Source organism: Vicia villosa, linkage group LG7 (assembly GCF_029867415.1).
Source record: "Vicia villosa cultivar HV-30 ecotype Madison, WI linkage group LG7, Vvil1.0, whole genome shotgun sequence".
Taxonomy (NCBI): domain Eukaryota; kingdom Viridiplantae; phylum Streptophyta; class Magnoliopsida; order Fabales; family Fabaceae; genus Vicia; species Vicia villosa.
In genome coordinates this window covers 22,957,900-22,977,166 of record NC_081186.1, presented here as the reverse complement: position 1 = coordinate 22,977,166, position 19,267 = coordinate 22,957,900, and the positions used below count along the sequence as shown (strand labels likewise).

Sequence of the window (19,267 nt, the reverse complement as noted above, 5' to 3'; positions counted from 1 at the left end):
CATTGGGGGGTTTAGCTACTCATATTGTTCAAAAGAAATTCAAAGATATCAAAGTTAAACATTACAGATAATTGAAGAATTTGTGATCTTCAATTGCTCTTGCTCATGAAGGATCTCCGTTCTTCAACAATCTCATACGTTGCTCTCAATCAGATTCAATTTCTTCCTTCTGTAAAAGATGCCCCTTCTCTTCTCGATCCTTCACTATATATTGCAAACCCTTCTTTTTAAGTCGGAAAGTACCAAAACGCCCTTCTGGATCATTTTTTGAGTAAAAAACATAAAAACATGAAAATCAGCGTAACAAGCCAACACGGGCCGTGTTAGGCAACACGGGTACCCGTGTTGGTCCTCTGGATCCTTTGGTTAACTTTGCGCCTTCACTAACAGCAACACGGGTCGTGTTGGGTAACACGGGTGCCCGTGTTGCACCACTGTTTCTTTATTTTTGTTTTCTTGATTGCCTTCCTAGCAACACGGGTCGTGTTGCTCAACACGGGTGCCCGTGTTGCACCACTGATTCTTTATTTTCTTCATTCTTCTTGCTCCTTCCTTCCGACACCTCTTGCAATGTGTGGAGTGAACCATCTCCTAGATCCGAGGCATCATTAAACAACCAAACCAAAGCATAAAATGGGAAAATAAACTCGATAACTAATAAAAGGATAAAACTTGCAAACGCACACATAATTACTTAAACAGATTAAAACGACTACACTATGACATTAAGCAGTGCAAAATACCTGGATTATCATCAGGACAGTGACAAAAAACATAGTGAGAATCGTGACCGATTACAACCCCAAACTTATTTCATTGCTTGTCCTCAAGCGATGCTCAAGAAGCAACCAATGATCCCCCAACTTATTCACATATATCTTACCACAGTACTGCTGAGATCTTTCGCACTTCCTTTTTCTTGACCTTTCAATGATTTCCTTCTTCCCCGAATTTAGCGATTCAGCTATACTTCCACATTGCGGTGTCTCTTTACCTGTAAACTTATTCACACTCTCACCAAAACTCTCGGGTTAAAGTGTTTGCACTCAATTATCAAAGCATGCACAGTCAGCTCATAGGTTTGTATAACATTTATCTTCATCTCATACGCACACGAAACACACTTTTTGAGTTCTTTCAAAGTTGTAATGGGGCTAAGGGACAAGGTGGGATGAACAAACAAACGGGAGAACTAGTGGCGTTTGGCTTAGAATCAGAGTTATTACTTCGCTCACTGTGTTATTTTACTGTTCACAATCATGAGTGTCAGACACCGTTTCTTAAGATCCTTGAATGACTGCTCATGTATTTCTTTGAGCATCTCTTTTCTTTCACATCTTTATTTTCAGATCAAATTCTCTTATAGGTAAGTGCTTTTTGTACTTATCATTTCTTTTTCTCTTTTTTTTTCTTTCTTCTCTTTTTTTTTCTGCACTTACCTACTCTTCTGTTTTCGGTGTACCGACCCCAAACTTAAATTGTTTCACAGATCAAAAAGTAACAACTCTTATCTAAGCAAGGTAAGGAAGTGTTTGGGTTATTGGTGAACTCATGCATGTAATCAAACAAAAAAAGGGTGTATGGCTCAAACGGGGTTAACAAGGGATAACGTGAAAATGTTAGCTTGAAAGGCTTAGGTGTAAAACAAACAAGTGCCTCAGTGTGGAAACATGTGCATTAGAAATTCCAACAAATACTTACACAAACCAAAAGTGACGATGACATGCCTGACAAACTCTCATGATGATTTTGTATTTGGCTTTTTATAATCCTCACCATGTTTGGTCAAGCTAACAGGGTCCAAAAACACTTCTTGTATGGCATAACTTTATCGCCTCATCGGGTCTAAAAGTTTATCGTCTGGTCCAAAGCTTGAAAGTGCGTCCGATCATTAAGTTCAACAGTACCAACTCTTTGGGGGTTCCTTTCATCACTGCGAGGTGCAATTTGGTTCACTATCTTAGATTCTCATCACTTGTCCTGCTAACAATTTCAGCATCCTGCACTTACATGTCATAGCTAACACACAAACTATCATAAAGTACTGAAAATTTAAAAGAGATAATAAATCAAAATAAAAAGAAAATACTAAAAGCGATAAATAGAACTCCACCCCACACCTGAACTAAACATTGTTCGCAATGTTTTTGTACAAGCGTGATAGGTACATACCGGACTTACTGAGGAGGGGTTGGAAACTGCAACATCAGACGTTGCATCATTTCATGCATATCAGTAATCATAATTCCTTGACGGGTCTGCTCCTCGCCTTGCCGGGTTTGCTCAGTTCGCAGATGCCCAATTTCATATTGGACCCATTCCCATTGATTCAGAGCCATAGAAGAGGATCCTGAACCATGGGTGCTAAAATGAGATGGCGCCTGTGGGAACTGATGTTGAGTCGGGTCTTCACCGTCTCCTTGATCACCTGCATCAAAATCAGCATCTTGGTCGTCTCCTTCAGGAGCGACATTAGTGTATAGCCAGTTAGCACGATTAGAAGTGCTGGCTTTTGCCGGGTTAGGTAATTCAAACAGGAATCTACTTCTACTTGTCAACCAATAGCCACCATCAGAAATAGTAATCATGTATTGATGGATGAGTGATTCCATATCAATTTTGGTTTTACCTGCAATAGGGGTGTCAGTGTCCAATAATTCTTTATACCCAAAATGAACCGCAATTTGGGTGATAAAACCGCCTACAGAAATTCCACCAGATGAGGCACGACCCACTTTTCCCAAAAAATCAGCCACGAACGCGGCAACATTAAGCACATCATGATGTAACATTGCATAGAGGAAAAATAGTTCCCTCATGGTCGCAACGCCATGGCTATCACCCCTGCCAAACACAGTATACGCAAGACCTTTCTGGGCATACCGTATACATGGATTCCGAATCCATGATGACTTAGCGCTTGCGGCGACATAAGCTTCCAAACCTGTGATATCTCCCCAAAATTGTTGTCCCGGGAATTCATCCGGAATGGCCCCAAGTCCATAGATGGGCAAACCGAGGACACCTCCTAACTCCTCTATGGTTAGCTCATGGGCTTTGTTAAACATACGGAACTTAAGAGTACCAAAGTAGTACTTAATAGACCCATTCCACTTTCTTTCTAACTTAAAATCTATGGTGCTTAAAAACTCAAGAGTGAGGCGTTCATAAGATGGTGCCTCCATATACATAAATTCAAACATACCCACAGAATGAAATAGTCTATCAATTTCGGTTTTTATGCCTAGGGTATTCATAGTGTTTTCACAGATATACCTTGTTGGAATGAGCTTCTGTTTGACATGAGCCATATATCTTTGGTGATGCTTGGGGTCCTCAAACAGAATGTCATGAGGATTGGATTGGGGGACCGGGCATTTGCGAGTGCCCGAAGTCTCAGCGGCTTGCTTACCCGTGTTGGTCCTCTTTTTTGGTGGCATGATTTGTACCTACAAGAAAAAAAATAAAAAATGAAAAATCTATAAATTAGGAGAAAAAGTTACCGTAGGGTTGGAGAGGGTGAGGAGTAGAACACTTTTGTGAAAGGTGTGATGCGTTTTGAGTAGTGTGGAGGGAGAAGTTTGAAGCTTTGTGGAAGGGTTTTAATGGAGTTTTAGGTTTTGGAGAGAGATAGAGGTGGAAGAAGAAGGTTTATGAGAAATAAAAAAAAAAAATATGGGGATATGGAGAGAGAAACGAATTTGATTGGATAGGAGTGAGGTGGGATGGGTGGGGTCCATGGGCCTATTTACAAAAATTTGAAATTTTTTTCTCGTACAGGCAACACGGTCCGTGTTACCCAACACGGCCACCCGTGTTGCCCCACTACTCAAAGGTGAAATACTTAATTGTTCCCAGTGGACGCAACACATACCATGTTATGCAACACGGCCACCCGTGTTGCTCCATTGTTTCTTCACCCCCTTTTTTTTTTTCAAATTTCTCGCTCGGGCAACACGGCCCGTGTTACACAACACGGCCACCTGTGTTGCACCCCTGGTTCCACTTCACAAATATTTGCTTTTCCGCCTTTTCCTTATCTTTCCTCACCTTGTATCCACCACTGGAACTAGCTTTACCTGAAAAAGTGAAACCACACAACAAAAGAAAACAAAGAGAATAAATTAGGGAAAAAACTGTGGGTTGCCTCCCACGAAGCGCTTCGTTTAACGTCGCATGACTCGACGGTCGTTCATCTTATCATGTAAGACGAACATTATCAATCAGACCACACTCTTGTCCTTGATAGTAAGGCTTCACCCTCTGTCCATTCACTTTAAATGTGTCCCCGTTGGTTTGATTTTTTAATTCTATTGCTCCATGGGGGAAGACTTTGTGAACCAAGAATGGTCCTGACCACCGTGACTTTAACTTTCCAGGGAACAATTTCAACCTGGAATTAAACAGCAACACCAACTGACCTTCCCACAGTTCCTTTTTCTGAATCCTCTGATCATGCCATTTTTTGGTTTGTTCCTTATAGATTTTGGCATTCTCGTATGCTTGATTTCGAAACTCTTCCAACTCATGAAGTTGAGTCGTTCGAGCTTCACCGGCTTTCAGAAAATCACAGTTTAGGAATTTGGTGGCCCAAAAGGCTTTATGCTCGAGTTCGAGCGGTAGGTGACATGCCTTCCCATACACCAATTGATACGGAGACATACCTATTGGTGTCTTGTATGCTATTCTGTACGCCCATAGAGCATCGTCTAACTTGACCGACCAATCTTTCCGAGAGGCACTAACTGTTTTTTCCAGAATTTGTTTTATTTGCCTGTTAGAAACCTCGACTTGCCCACTTGTTTGAGGGTGATATGGGGTGGCGATCTTGTGTTTCACATTGTATTTTCTCAAAAAATTCTCCATTAGTTTATTTAAGAAATGAGTACCTTCATTACTGATTAGTGCTTGGGGTACTCCAAACCTAGAGAAAATGTTATGCTTGAGGAAATTCACCACCACTTTCGCATCATTGGTGGGCAAGGGCACAACTTTTACCCACTTTGATACGTAGTCGACTGCCACCAAGATATAATTCTTCCCGAAGGATGGTGGAAAAGGTCCCATATAATCAATCCCCCATAAGTCGAACAGTTCTACTTCCAACATAGCATTCTGGGGCATCTGATTTCTCTTTGACATGTTACCTGTTCTTTGACATCTGTCGCATTCTGTTGCACCCCAATTTTTGACCTCTTAGATCCCATCATTTTCTAAGTGTTATGATCATTATTGTTATACCCCAAAATTTGCCCGCGTTTTTTTTCTCAAAGAGAAGTCAAAAGACTTTTGTCTAAAAATTTGGAGTTTTATACAATCTTGGATTTTTATTTCATAAATATCCTGATTTTATGAATACTCAATTTTTAGAATTTTTTATACAGTATTTTGGTTCGCTGCTAAATTTATTCTTACATAAACGCCAAATACTGTTTATCACTTCATACACTGTTTATTTCAGATTTATTTTCAGATAAATAATGCTGACGCAGTTTGTGCAGAATTAAAATTTGCAGGCGCGGAGTCCGGGTTTCAGATTATACTGGTAACAATTAAATTATTATTGGTTTTATTTCCCACTAATTTTTATTTTTATACTATATTATTTTTTTTCAAAATCTCTTTCTTTCTTTTCAAATATCTTTCTTTCTTTTCAAATCTCTTTCTTTCAAATCAAATTCTAGCTTTATTCTATACCCCTTTTCTTTTCAAAAACCTACCATACTTTTTTTCAAATCCTACTACTATTCAAACGGTACCACTCCATTCCCAACGTCTCTATCTCTCTCTTTTCACTCTATAAATACTCCTCATTTTTTCCATAAATTCTCACATCAAATTTCACTCATCTCCCAAATTTCTCAAACTTCTATCTCATAATTATTTTCTCTTCTTCCCCGGCAAAAATGGCAAAGTGGATGGATACACTTTTTCTTATAGTCATCACTATTTTTACGGTGATCATGTCCTTCTTCTGTCTGCATAGTCCTGAAAAATGCGGACCTGCGATGGTTACACTTCCGATCATCTATTTTCTGTTGTTCATAGCATGGATTATCAATCGTCATATGTAAAGTTTGTCGTATCTTCTATTTTTTAGAATGTACCGTTCTTTATGTTTACCGTACTGTTCGCTACGTTTTGTTTAGGTAATATTTGTATTGTCAGTATTAAGTATTACACTATCTATTATACCGTCGTTTAACTAGTAAGATAATATTATGTGTGTTTATTGCTAGTTAAATATTTATTTTTCTATGCATTAAATCCCTTTCAATCTTATTATTGACGGTAATTTTGTTCGCGTACAGTGTATTTTAGTTATTTATTATATTTGTGTTTTTCTAACAAATCATGTAAATAATTTCTCACCATTAACACAACAAAAAAACAAAAAGAAAAAACTGACTTTAACTGTTAAGTTTTCACTTTAACTGTTACGTTAATAACCGGACAACTAGTTACCAGTCAAACCCGCTATCAGAGCAATTCTCCGTGTTTGTACCATCAGTCAAATCAATTTTTCGCACTTCAAATTTCCAAGATTTTGTTCTAGAAGTCTTCTCATAATCACGTGATCAACAAAGACTCAACACTGCATAAAAATCAGGTACGCCTAACTGTCTCCTACACAAACAGTCCCTAACTAGGGTTTTTGTTTTTTTCAGGAGAACGAGTTTTTGAGACCTCAAATGGATTTCATGGATCTCCATATATCTCAAAGTACCACCAGGAAAATTTTCAAACTTCGATTCGCTCGGACGTACAGTCAACAGCTCAAACAGTCAACAGACGACCAGTTTGACCAAAAAGTGAACAGACAGTCAAAAATGCAATTTTTTGTCAACATCCATATTTTGTCAAAATATTCATCATGTGATCAATGGTTGATCATAATTCATCAAGAAAAGTTCAGAAATCGACAAAACTCGAAATTGCAAAATTAGAGTTTTTTACCTAAAAGTCAACTGAACTTTGACCAACCATAACTCTCTCATAATTTATCATAAAAATTCCAACCAAAGCTCATTCTCAAGGAAATTCAATTCTATACAACTTTAATGTTGGGACCAAGGTCAAGAAATGCTTCCGCCTAAGAGATATAAGCCAAAACATTACAGGTCATTTTCAAAGTCAACAAAAAGCAGTTTTTTGTCAAAGCCCATATCATCAAAATAACTTCTCCAAATGCAAAAACGCTTCCAAAGTGGCTTATAGAGGACATCTTGGGCTTTCCAAAAAGTAAAAGAACACTTTCATAGGATCAAAATTGAGGGAGATATGCCTTGATGAAGTTGACCTTTTTTGGAAAAATGCATGAAACAAGTAATGACCAAAATTTGATTTTTTTTCAAAAAGGCCAATTTTTTGTGATTCAATCTTGATTCTCATATGTTTAAAGATATTCACAATATATCCATGATTCATGACATTTTTTATTTCATTTTAATTAAATTTTATTCATTTAAAGTTTAATTAAAGTGAGATAATTCAAAGATATTATCAAAGATGCTTATGGTTGCCAATCAAGACCAATTCAAGATGCTTAAAGATATTATTGCAAGATTGAAGAGAATAACACTTGAGTGTTTTAACCATGGTTAAAGAAATGCACTCATTGAAAGAATATTCTATTCTTTTTCCACAAAATTAATCATGACAATTCCAACTTGCAAGGCTTCCATATCAAATCATTTGCATATAAATAGAACTTCATTTTCTTCATTCAAGGAGAGAAAAAAAAGGGGGAGGAACACAAAGAACAACAACAATCACCACAAAGTCATAGCTTAAGTTTATATTTTTTGCAAAAGTTTCAAGAAACTTGTAAAAATCAAGGCTCATTAAAATAGCCACTTTCAATCAATTTCAATCACTCTATTCCACTCTTGGGACATCATAGAGTAAGTACAATGTAATTTTTAATATGTAGTAGTGTTAGGAGTTCATGAATTAAAAACTCCATATTTATGCATATTTTCAATTTCTCAAAAAAATGTTTTAACTTTAGTTTTAAGTTGATAAAATTTTTATTTAATTTTTAACATAAAAATATTTTATTTCTTTTCATAATTAATTTATTTTGCTTAATTAATTAGTAATTATGTAAATATTGCTTTTTTTAATTATTTTCAACCAATCAAAAAACTCCAAAAATATTTTCCTTTTAGATTTAGGTTTATATTTTTTATAATCTAATTTTTGACATATAAAATAATATCTTTCTTGTTAAGTTTAATTATTTGTTTAATTAGCTTGTTAATTAACTTAAAATCAATTCCAAAAAAATCACAAAAAGAATGAATTAAGTTTAATTTATTTTATATTTATTTTTGTATATTATTTGATATTATTTCTTATCTTTTTCCTTTGTCCCGAATCAGAATAAAAGATCAAATATGGCAGAGATTGTATGCAGTTGATTTAAGACTTTTTTTGGAAATTTATCGTGTAGTCGCTATGATTCTATCAAGCTTCTGATAAATTTTTATTAACTTTAAATCCGAGATCATCATTCACTCACCATCGATCTTCACTAACATCGTGGATATACTTGACTAGCTTCAAGATGATTCGCGTGCTAACATACTAACAATTAACTTTAAATTCCGCATTTTATTATATTGTTCTTTATATTTCTTGCTTTATACTATGTTCTTCTAAGTGGGCTTGTTTTACATGTTCTCAATCAGAACATCTGATGAATTTTGGCTTCTTCAATCTTCTAGATGTTTGATTCTTCTTTCATATCTGATCCAGTTTATGATGTAGTCATTGTTCTCTTTTTCTGATGAATCCTGTATAGGGCTTATAGCATAATATCTGCACACTAAGTGAAACCATTAGTAATAAAATTGTTACTCACAAAATATATGCTTGTTATCATCAAAACCAGATTCTGAACATTGATTCTCAATCTTGTTCTAACAAAAACAATAGATAATACTAACCAATAAGTCAAAACAATAGATGATACTAAGAAATAAGTCAAAATAATATATGATACTCATCGATAAGTCAAAACAATAGATGATACTAAGCAAAAAGTAAAAAAAAAAAGATGATACTCATCGACAAGTCAAAACAATAGATGATACTCATCGATAAGTCAAAAAATATAGATGATACTAAGCAACAAGTCAAAACAATAGATGATACTCGTCAATAGGTCAAAAAAATAGATGATACTAAGCAATAAGTCAAAACAATAGAAAAGTAATTTTTTATTTTTGAGATTTAATTTATAGTTTTTCTCAAATACTAATCAAAATCTGGTGCAAACAATATTGACCAAGTTTTTAACCTGTTTAAATCACAGCCACTTATTTATTATGGAGGGTTGTGATTAATCTGTCACTTATAACAATTAACCATTGATTTATATCGGATGGATGTTACTGCAACGATATCAACGCATATGCTGCACCAGATTTTGAATCCAAATCCTTCATTCTGCTTCATTTTCTATGCCGCTTCATTTTCTTACCACCAAATTGAAGTCTGAAAAATTTTCTTTGGAGGGAATCATCCCCCCAATTTTTGAATCCAAAGCGTCTTGTATCATCTATTTATAAACCCTAAATTCTCAATTTTTCTCATCCCTTCTTCCCCTTCGCCATCAACCTCTGTTCAATCATGTCTTCGGCATCTGTTTCAAACTCCATGAGGTTTCAAATACTAGAATGTGGTTGTAATAAACCAATGAGGATGTACATCTCCAATTCAAATGATAACCCTAAAAGGAGATTTTGGAAATGTGTAAACTGGGAGGTTAATTTGATTTCTCATTTTATTTGTTAGTAAACTATGATTTCCGATATTTATAACAGTTTCTAATTTTATGCTTGTTAATTTTTATGTTTATTTTAGGCAATGACAAACTGTAAGCTGTTTATATGGGATGATGAAATTGATGGTCAACCTCCATATGTTCGTAAATTAGGATTTGAAACAAGAAATTTGTTTCGAATGAAGAAAATACACACAGTTCCCATATATGTTGTGGTTGCAACTACTCAGAGATTTTGAAGGACATGACTGCCATAGTTAAAGAACTTCATTGCAAGAAAGGAGAAAAGATGAAGATGAAACTACAAAATGAAATAAACACAACCAAGATGTTTAAAACCTTGCTGTTTTTTACTTAGATTACATTCATTTGTTATTTTAAGATATTTTAGACCTTGTTGTTTTAGATCATGATGTTTATTGTATTATTGTCAAAATGATTAAGATTGATTAAGTAGATGCCTAATACAAAAAATTGATTATGTTGTAAAAATATTTGTTTTAAATCTTGATGTTTATTGTATTATTGTCAAAATGATTAATATTGATAAATTAGGAAAAATTGAACTTATGGTGTACATAACTAAAAAATGTGATGCGCTGTCGCGCGCGGATCAAAACGAGTAGTTTTTCAAAACCGTAGTACAGCGACAATTTAACTCAAATATCGTCTCTCAAGGATTCTTAGTTATTACTAACTGAAATCGAGTTGGGGGGTTGGTTTGGTTTCTGATTAACAAAAAGTGCTTAAAATAAGTGATTCTAAAAATAAGCTGTTACGAAAATAAGTGATTATGGAAATAAGTCAATCTGCTGTTTCGGTTCCTATCTATCATCGATTACAACAATATCATTGTCCTAAGCGGAATCTATTCATATTTGATCACAACAACAATCCACAAGCGAGATAGAAATTATAAGAATTATGTTTCTCTTTTCACCGAATTAAGCAAACAGTTAATAAAATCAGCGGATTAACGGATTAAGCAAACGATAATGCGCATTCGATTGTCGGAAAACATAAATCAATCAAATTAACAAAACTATCTATGATAATTTGAATTAAGCAAACAAACAACATAAACAGAATTGATATGAATAGAAATTAAATTGTGAAATTGTATTAACCTCAAGTTTTAGAATCCGAATTATAGCAGATCAACTCAAAAGCGATTAGTTCTCCATGAGTTCGTAAAAGCTCAGAAAATTTTCGTGAATAGTAACATGAATAGTGTTTCGTGAATAGTGAATTCGGCTGCCTAATCTAGGTGAAAATACCCAAACCCGTTTCACAATTTAACCGGGTCGATCCGGCCCATTACAAATGACCCAAACACTAAAATAAACTAATGCTGCAACTTACACGAATTTTCTGACCCTCCTACAGTCCGATTCAGCTCTCGACTTATGAACAAAAGTCGTAGCTCTTTCTCTTAGCTTTCTAACGACTGGTAGCACGCTTCAATCCGATACTCCAAGCTCTAGTTATGAATTTATTCGTGCAGACTGCTAATGCTGAAAAATTAATACGAAAAACAAATAAGTGCAAAAATAAAATAAATTATAAAAACATATTAAAACATAAAAACAATTAAAATAAATCGAAGAAATGCTTGAGTATAAACATGGAAGAACGTGCATCAAAATGCACTGATCAAAATGAAACTTAATATGTGTTGCCCAATTGATGCACGAAAATAACAAAATGAGCTTGTCAATTGATATACCATTAATTTGTTCAACATATACCACAACAGATACCATTAATTTGTTCAACAGATACCACAATAAAACCATGATGGAATCAACTGATACAACATCTTGAAATCACAGCCAAATAACTTATATGCTCCCAACATCATGTACACAACATAGGCCATCTTGGATTATTGTCATTTGTTGAACTGATTAAGATTACATATGTAGCAACATATGCCATCATGAAAATAACAAAATGCCACAACATAGGCCAGCATGCCGATAACAAAATGCCTTCAATTATCACAATTTTAATATGTGATGGCCAAAATAGATATACCATAATATAATTATGAACAAAGATTATTTCAAGACACTGCAACATTAAAATTATCCAACAAGTTATATCACTACAGATAGGGTGCATAGATTTCAGTACACATAATATTTGTTACTAATCCAAGTCAGTTTCAAATAGGATGCTGGAATTACACATACAGATTCATAAACAAATTTCAAATAGATTCATCAACTTTGCAGATTCACAAACAAATTTCAGTTTCACATCTTTGCAGATTTCAGTTTCACATCTGTCTGCTTGTGCCTGTAACATCCACATTTGCTGAAAATTTTGTACCATTTTATGTTCTTTTGATTTTCTTCTTCTTTGTCTAGCAGCTTTGTCTGCTTGTGCCTGCTCATGTCTGTAACATCTACATTTGCATATTCAATAACAGATTCAAAGATAATTACATAATATAATTTAAAAAACATATAATACCTTCGGAATTTGGCTTAAAGAATCAGTTTTGGACACCGACTCCAACTCAACATTTCGCTCAGATAACAGGTTTTCTGTACTCTGCAGATTAAACAATAAGAACTATTACGTTTAAAATAAAACAAAACATTGACTATAACAATCAGACCATAAGTTATATAAGTTACATAAATTTTTTGTGCATTATGAGTTGTACTATTACATTTTGAACAACACCTATCAGCTTTTGTGTCATTCTTTTTTTTCTTCGGAGCACCTTTACTCTTCACCGTTATTGGATCACCTACCGTCTCCCTTTGTGTCCCAATTTGATCATCAGCACTGCAATATTTTTTGTGTATCTTCATGATGTCCTCCATTATTTCCCCATAAACACCATTCTTCTTTGAAGCTTCTTTGCAAAAACTGGTAAAAAGAGAACAATATGCACCAAAACGGGCAACCTCCATCGAATTTGAATCAACTGTACCATTATCAACCATGTTCAAATATTCAATCTTCGCATCCTTTGTCCAGCGCGACAGAACCATACTACTAGGAATGTTTGAAACATGTTCTTCCTTCATGACATAAAAAATATGCGAACATGGAAGCCCACGAGAATCAAATAACTTACAAGAACATTGAAATGTTATACCATCAAAAACAACTCGTCTTTCATAGTTTTCCGTACAATATTTTTGTCAACACGTACATCTTCACATCACCATGTCTTACAAAGCTCTTAACAATCAACGCACCAGCCTTCATAATTTCATCTTTAACCTCTTTGAAAATCTCGGCTGTATAAATTTTAGCGGTATCGCTCTCAATTAAACGCAGGTGAGTTGTCAATACCGGTTCTGAAAACTTGGATTTAAAATTAGCTACCAGTTCATTTTTTCTATAGTGTCTAAGAGCCTCGTCAAAATTGTGCATAAATTCAAAAATGCATCATTTCTTCCTTACGTAACTCTTGATTATTGCATTAACCGCTTCACATTGAGATGTAGTTCTTATACGTCCAAAAAAAATTCACGTAAATATGCAGTTGCCCACAATGACTTGTTCTCATACGTCTTGGTTACCAATGGATTTCCTTCAAGTCCATTTTCTTTAATTAGCTCTGACCAAAATTCTTCAAATTGATCCTTTGAAAAATTTGAGTACATTGCTTTTTTAAAGCCTTCCAAAAATTTTGAGTTCTTTACATTTTCACCTCCATTCTTATTCAAATGCCAAGCACATAACTGATGAGTTGCATCGGGAAAAATGTATTTTATAGCCTCCCTCATAGCACCATCCCCATCTGTTACCACTGCTTGTGGGTATATTTCATCCATGCACTCTAAAAAACAACTCAACAACCACTTATAGGTACTTGTTGTTTCATCTGATACCAACGCAACACCAAAAATAACTTTCTAAGAGTAGTGGTTACACCCTGAAAAAACCAATGGGTAGTTAGTTGTATTTGTTCTTCTTGTAAGTTGTGTCAAACGCAACCACATCGCCAAAACAAAAATAGTCGGATCTACTGCTCCCATCAGCCCAAAAAAGAGACCTCAGTCGTCCATCACCGTCGACGGTATATTTTGCATATAGCATGGGATCAGTAGACGACTTTACATTTAGATAATTTAAAGAAGCGGCAATGTCACCATCTTTTATAAGGTCACACATTTTTTTATCTAAATAATTGTACAGATCTTTCTTTGTAAATCCAACACTAGCGTAACCACCCTTCTGAGCAACCATGTACCCCATTATATGACAAGTTCTAATTTTATGCGACTGAAGACCATCAATGTGAGCTTTATCAGCTTCAGAAATTTGACGATTAACGGGGTGTAAGTGCGTAAACCTATATGGGGTTAATTCATGGTTATGAGTCTCTTCAAAAAATGACAATACATATCTACCCTTTTTTGTGTTGTAGTGTACACGAAGCCTAGCTAAGCAATTAGTACGGTTAATACATCTCTCATCTCTTTTCCTATCTAACCTACTAACGTGTTTATCGTCTCTTAAACCATGCTTGTTGCATACAAGCTGCCTCATTACTATTATTTTACTACCTTCAGACCCTCTACTCCTAATATCACTTTTCCTTACGGAAAAACCTTTGCATTTACCATACTTATAATAAAAATCATAAGCTTCATCAACAAAATCAAATTCCATAGCACGAATATCAGCAGAAGTCATGTTACCAATACTTACCCTTTTATCGCCTACAACTGCATCTAATTTTGCCAAATCATCTTCATCGCTATTATCAGCATCGTCGACATCATCATCATCGCCTACAGATGCATCTAATTCTGCCGAATAATCTTCATCGCCATTATTAGCATCGTCGACATCATCATCCCCTTCAACTGCATCTAATTCAGCCGAATCATCTTCATCGGTATTATCAACATCGTCGACATGAGCTTTCATAACTGTCACCCTCACCATCATTTAATTCTATATCACCATCAGTGGAATGAACTTCATTGGGATCAACCTCAAATGAATCGTGTGAGTTTTCCATCGTGAACCTGAAATAAAACAACTTTTAACATCCCAAAACTCAACATCAATCACAATAACAAATTCCAACCGCATGTTCATCATATGTAACTCAGAAAATAGAAAATCAAAATCATTAAAATTGAAACACATATACATAAAACAAATTCACGCATAATCCCTAATTCCCAAATTGAAATACACATATACAGAAAACAAAATCAAACATAAACCCTAATTCCCAAATTGAAATCAAATGTAATACACCAATTCGATATCAAGTAATCTTAGCAACTAATATCAATTAAATATAACAACAGATGTCAAGTTTACCTTACCAATTATGTTTTCATTAAGAATACAATCATACAGTGCCCTTTTGCCGCGACTTGCAGATTTTTATTAGTATGAAGTGAGCAAATAATGGTGAACCGAGTACGAACAGAAAGATGACGAGTATGAACTGAGAGTTGACGATTACGAACTGAGCAAACAATGGTGGATTGAGTATGAAAATAGTTGCAGAAGAGAAAGGAGAAAGATGAATCGAGCAAACAGAAGAAGAGAAAGGAGAAATATGAGTTGCATAAGAGAAAAGAGAAGGATGAAGTTTATTTGATTTTGGGTCTTTTATTTGATTTTCAATGTAACAATTAAAATATTAATTTTGTCATTTTTAATATGATAGGGACTTAAGTGCAATATTAATAATATGAGACTACATAGTAAGTGGTATGTACAATATAATCCTACGTGGCACTGATTAAATTAGGGTAACTTAGGGTTTGTTTCTCATTGGTCAAATTAATGACTTCACCAAAGAAGTCATTTTCGTGACTTCACCATAGAATTTTCCTATTTTCATAGTATTTGTATTTGTACACAAGTAGTGAAGCATCTTGGAAGAAAAACAAATATACTAATAACTACAAGTTAATCGTATTAAGTAGAATCAATCCATCTATGACCGAAACCATAACAACAACAACCAAGCCTTATCTCACTAAGTAGGGTCGACTACATTGATTAACTTCCGCCATAATATTCTATCCAGAACCACGTTTCTATCCAAATCGCTAATCTCAAGATCTTTTTAATAACTTTTCTCATATTTATTTCTAGGTCTTTCTCTACCTCTAGTAGTCTGACTCCTCTCTAATTGATTTACTCTCTTTATCACAAAAATTTACATGTCTTTTCTCTACATGCTCAAACCATCTAAGTTTATTTTTCACCATCAGGTCTACTATAGATGTCACCCCAACACTCTCTCTAATATTGTCATTTCTAATCTTATCTTATCTATTCTTACCACACATCCAACTCAACATTCTCATCCCATACACTTACTTTATTCTCTGTTAATTCTTATTTGCCCGACATTCTATTGCACTTACTTTACTCAAAACACAATAGAAAACAAATCAACTGTTACTAATTATTATAAGTAATGAGACAAAATAATGCTTTAACAATAACAACAAAATATGCAATGAGTGGAAGATTTTGTTACACCAACCTCTTGGTACGCTGTCAACTTGGACTTCTCTGTATGCTTAGACAAGCGAAACTACTTCAACACATACCTACCGTAGATGAAATCATCATGAAGAAAAATTATTAAGAAACAAAATTTAAAAAAAAAACAAAACTCAAACTGAATTAGCAAGGTTTTGAATCCTAAATACAGATTAATTTATCAGCCTAATCTCAGTTAAACTCACACCCATACACAATTGAACACTAAAATCTCTATAAAAAAACAAAATTTCCATGTGGGGTTGACCAGTTTTGAAGGGAAAAAAACGATCTTTACACAAAAAAGGAAAGAAAGCGTTAATGAATTACCTCTTTCTATCAGTTTTATGAAGAACATGAAAAGTTGCACCTAAAGCTCCTCTTCCAAGTTTCTCTATAACCTCATAATCTTCCATCTTCAGAAGAAGCTAGAAGACAAAAACAGTGAAGAAAACAGATCCTGATTTGTTATTATGGTATGAAACCTAGATGAATGAGTGTTTATTTCATATACCAAAGTTTAGTTTAATAAGATAGTAGTAAATGTGAAAATGTGAATGGATGAATTCATGTTATGCTATGGTTTGATGGAGTTTATAAGAGAATTAATTATGAGAGTGAGACTTTGTTGAATAATGAGTGAGACTTTGGTGAATAATGAATGAGACTTGGGGGGGTTTCACGTTTGACATGAGGAATGAGTAAAGCCATATTTAAAATTGGATTATATGAAAAAGAGAGAGAGAGGTGAGGGGCAAGAAAGTCAAGTAAAGGAAATGTAGAGGAGACATCATGTTGCTTTCTATTGGCCACCACTAGACAATCACCCTAAATCATAATGCTAAAATCACTCTTCAAATAAATGGATAAGCATGTAATGTAACCTCTTTCTAAACATAAGAATATTCTCTCTTATACTAGAAAGAGAGTTTATGTCTATCCTTTCACCGGTGCCGCCACCAGAGTCACCACTCGGATCTGCAAAGTTTCGGAGTGACTACGCAAAGAAGATCAATATGGACCGTCTTGAGGGCGTTCTATTGTATAAGGAGAAAGTAACGGGGGAAGTATACAGTGCCATGCAGGATGATGATTCAGAGGCAGAGCCAGACAAAGATGGAGATTACAACGACCAAACTACAGATGAAATGGCTGTGGAAGAACAAATAATTGGGGGGTATGAATGTCAAAAGTTTGTTTTTTCTGCAAGTGAAGAAAAGAGAATTCATAGGCCATGGAGGACAGGATTTATAGTTAAACATCTTGGGAGGAGAATAGGGTATAAGGCATTGGAGACAAGGCTAAAGCAAATGTGGGTAAGAAGAGGTATCATTATCATCATTGATCTAAGTAATGATTACTTCTTAGCCGCTTTTACGCATGAAGAAGATAAGAACGCGGCTCTCTCCGACGGACCGTGGTTTATTTATGATCATTACCTCACTGTGAAGGACTCGAGTCCAGATTTCCACCCAGAGAGTGATTCCATAGATAATGTGGTTGTCTGGATTAGGATTGCAGGACTGCCCATAGAATATTATGATCCAGGAGTGCTGAAGTTTATTGGGAACAGAGTTGGTCGTGCGATCAAGGTTGATAAAAACACGCTTCAACAAGAGAGAGGAAAGTATGCAAGAATTTGCGTCGAAGTTAATCTGTCCAAGCCGTTGCTGGCTATGTTCTCAATTAAAAATAGAGAATACAAGATTGAATATGAAGGCCTGCACCTGTTGTGCTTAGTGTGTGGTCGATTTGGTCATTATAGAGAGGGGTGTCTGGTGATCATTAAAGGCAAATGGGTGGCTACTGAGAAAAGTATGGTGCAAGAGCAAAGAGAAGGCCAGATTATGAAGATGAACAACTTAGGGGGGAGATAACGGAGATGGGCCATGGCGGGTGGTGCAAAAGCAGAGAAGAGGGAGAAGAGGATCGGAGAACAAAAAAGACATTACTCCGATGAATTGTAATGGAGGGGCCGCTAAATCGGGATCTAGATTTATTACTTTGAGTAATGAGGTGGTGGAAACCAGTGGAGTAATAAAAGAAAATTTGAATTTAAATGAAGTAAATAAGGAAAGCATCATGGTAGCATGAATGAGATTAAAGTGGGAGACAACCGTAATGATGAGGAAATAAGTATGTCGCTGACAGATATGGCCATATTAGATATGAGGGCTCAAACTAATGATGAGGGCATAAATAAGAAGATTATGGGTCATAATTATAAGAAAGGGAGTAGTGGGGAAGATACTGAGGTGGCAGTTGGAAAAGAAAAAAATAAGAAGAATAAAGGGAATTTTAGATTACGTAGAGTGCAAGGAGAGGGTGCTCAAAAGACAACAAACAAAGGAACCTACCTGGCAATACGAGGAGTAGGAACCTACCAAGGAGAAAAAATATAGAGGAATGTTTTAATAGGGAGCAGAACTTGTCTTTTTTAAAAGGAGGAAACATTAAGGAAGTAGAGAAAAATAAACATCCTGGAAACTTCAAAAAGGATAACGGCATAAATGATAAAAGGGAAGAGCAAAATGAAAAAGAAATAGAAACCATACATGATGATGGGGATGGGGGAAAGCTTCTCGTGAATGGAAGTAAACCACTAGACATTAGCAATCAGCTATTGGTTGGGGTTTTGACTGATAAGAAGGGGGAAGGAAACAGAAAGTCATTTGAGGGATGAAGAGCAACATGGTGTTAGAACAAGGTTTGTTCTGATCAATATTCTTAGTTTTGATGATAACAAGCATATGAATTTTGTATGAGATAATGTGGTACTCTAATACTATGCAATTTCCATTTCAGGAATTATATAAAGAGTATGCACAAAATCAGCGCAAGAAGCACTGACTCAGAAGGTTCAGCATGCAACATCAGAACATGGTCTGGCAAGACATCAGAAAATGGTCAAGCAGAATCAGAACATGGGTCTATGGAAGCATCAGAAGAACTTGAGATCAGAAGCAGAAGCGCTGAAGTTCTCAT

The 19,267-nt window shown here is 35.1% G+C and overlaps 1 protein-coding gene across 7 annotated transcripts; it reads right to left on the bottom strand.

Annotated features, from left to right (window-relative positions):
* Positions 1-11,486: 11,486 nt before the first annotated feature.
* Positions 11,487-17,051, bottom strand: LOC131620385 (uncharacterized). 7 transcript variants are annotated; one of them, XR_009289098.1, is made up of 5 exons: positions 16,613-17,051; positions 16,284-16,350; positions 12,471-14,807; positions 12,269-12,349; positions 11,487-12,200 (listed from the first exon to the last, which is right to left on the bottom strand). XR_009289098.1 is itself a non-coding variant. In XM_058891448.1 (5 exons), exons 3-5 carry the CDS (start codon positions 14,711-14,713, stop codon positions 12,186-12,188), a joined length of 339 nt encoding a protein of 112 aa, XP_058747431.1. In that variant the 5' UTR covers positions 14,714-14,793; positions 16,284-16,350; positions 16,613-17,051; the 3' UTR covers positions 11,487-12,185. The 7 variants fall into 7 exon arrangements, 4 of the variants coding, with proteins under 4 accessions (XP_058747431.1, XP_058747432.1, XP_058747430.1 ...); XR_009289096.1 differs by having other exon boundaries at positions 12,471-14,793; XR_009289097.1 differs by having other exon boundaries at positions 11,487-12,191; positions 12,471-14,793.
* Positions 17,052-19,267: the final 2,216 nt, after the last annotated feature.

What these genes read in the sequence shown, in the direction of transcription:
- LOC131620385 (XM_058891446.1), bottom strand. Translation starts at nt 14,713, where the DNA reads ATGATGGTGAGGGTGACAGTTATGAAAGCTCATGTCGACGATGTTGAT.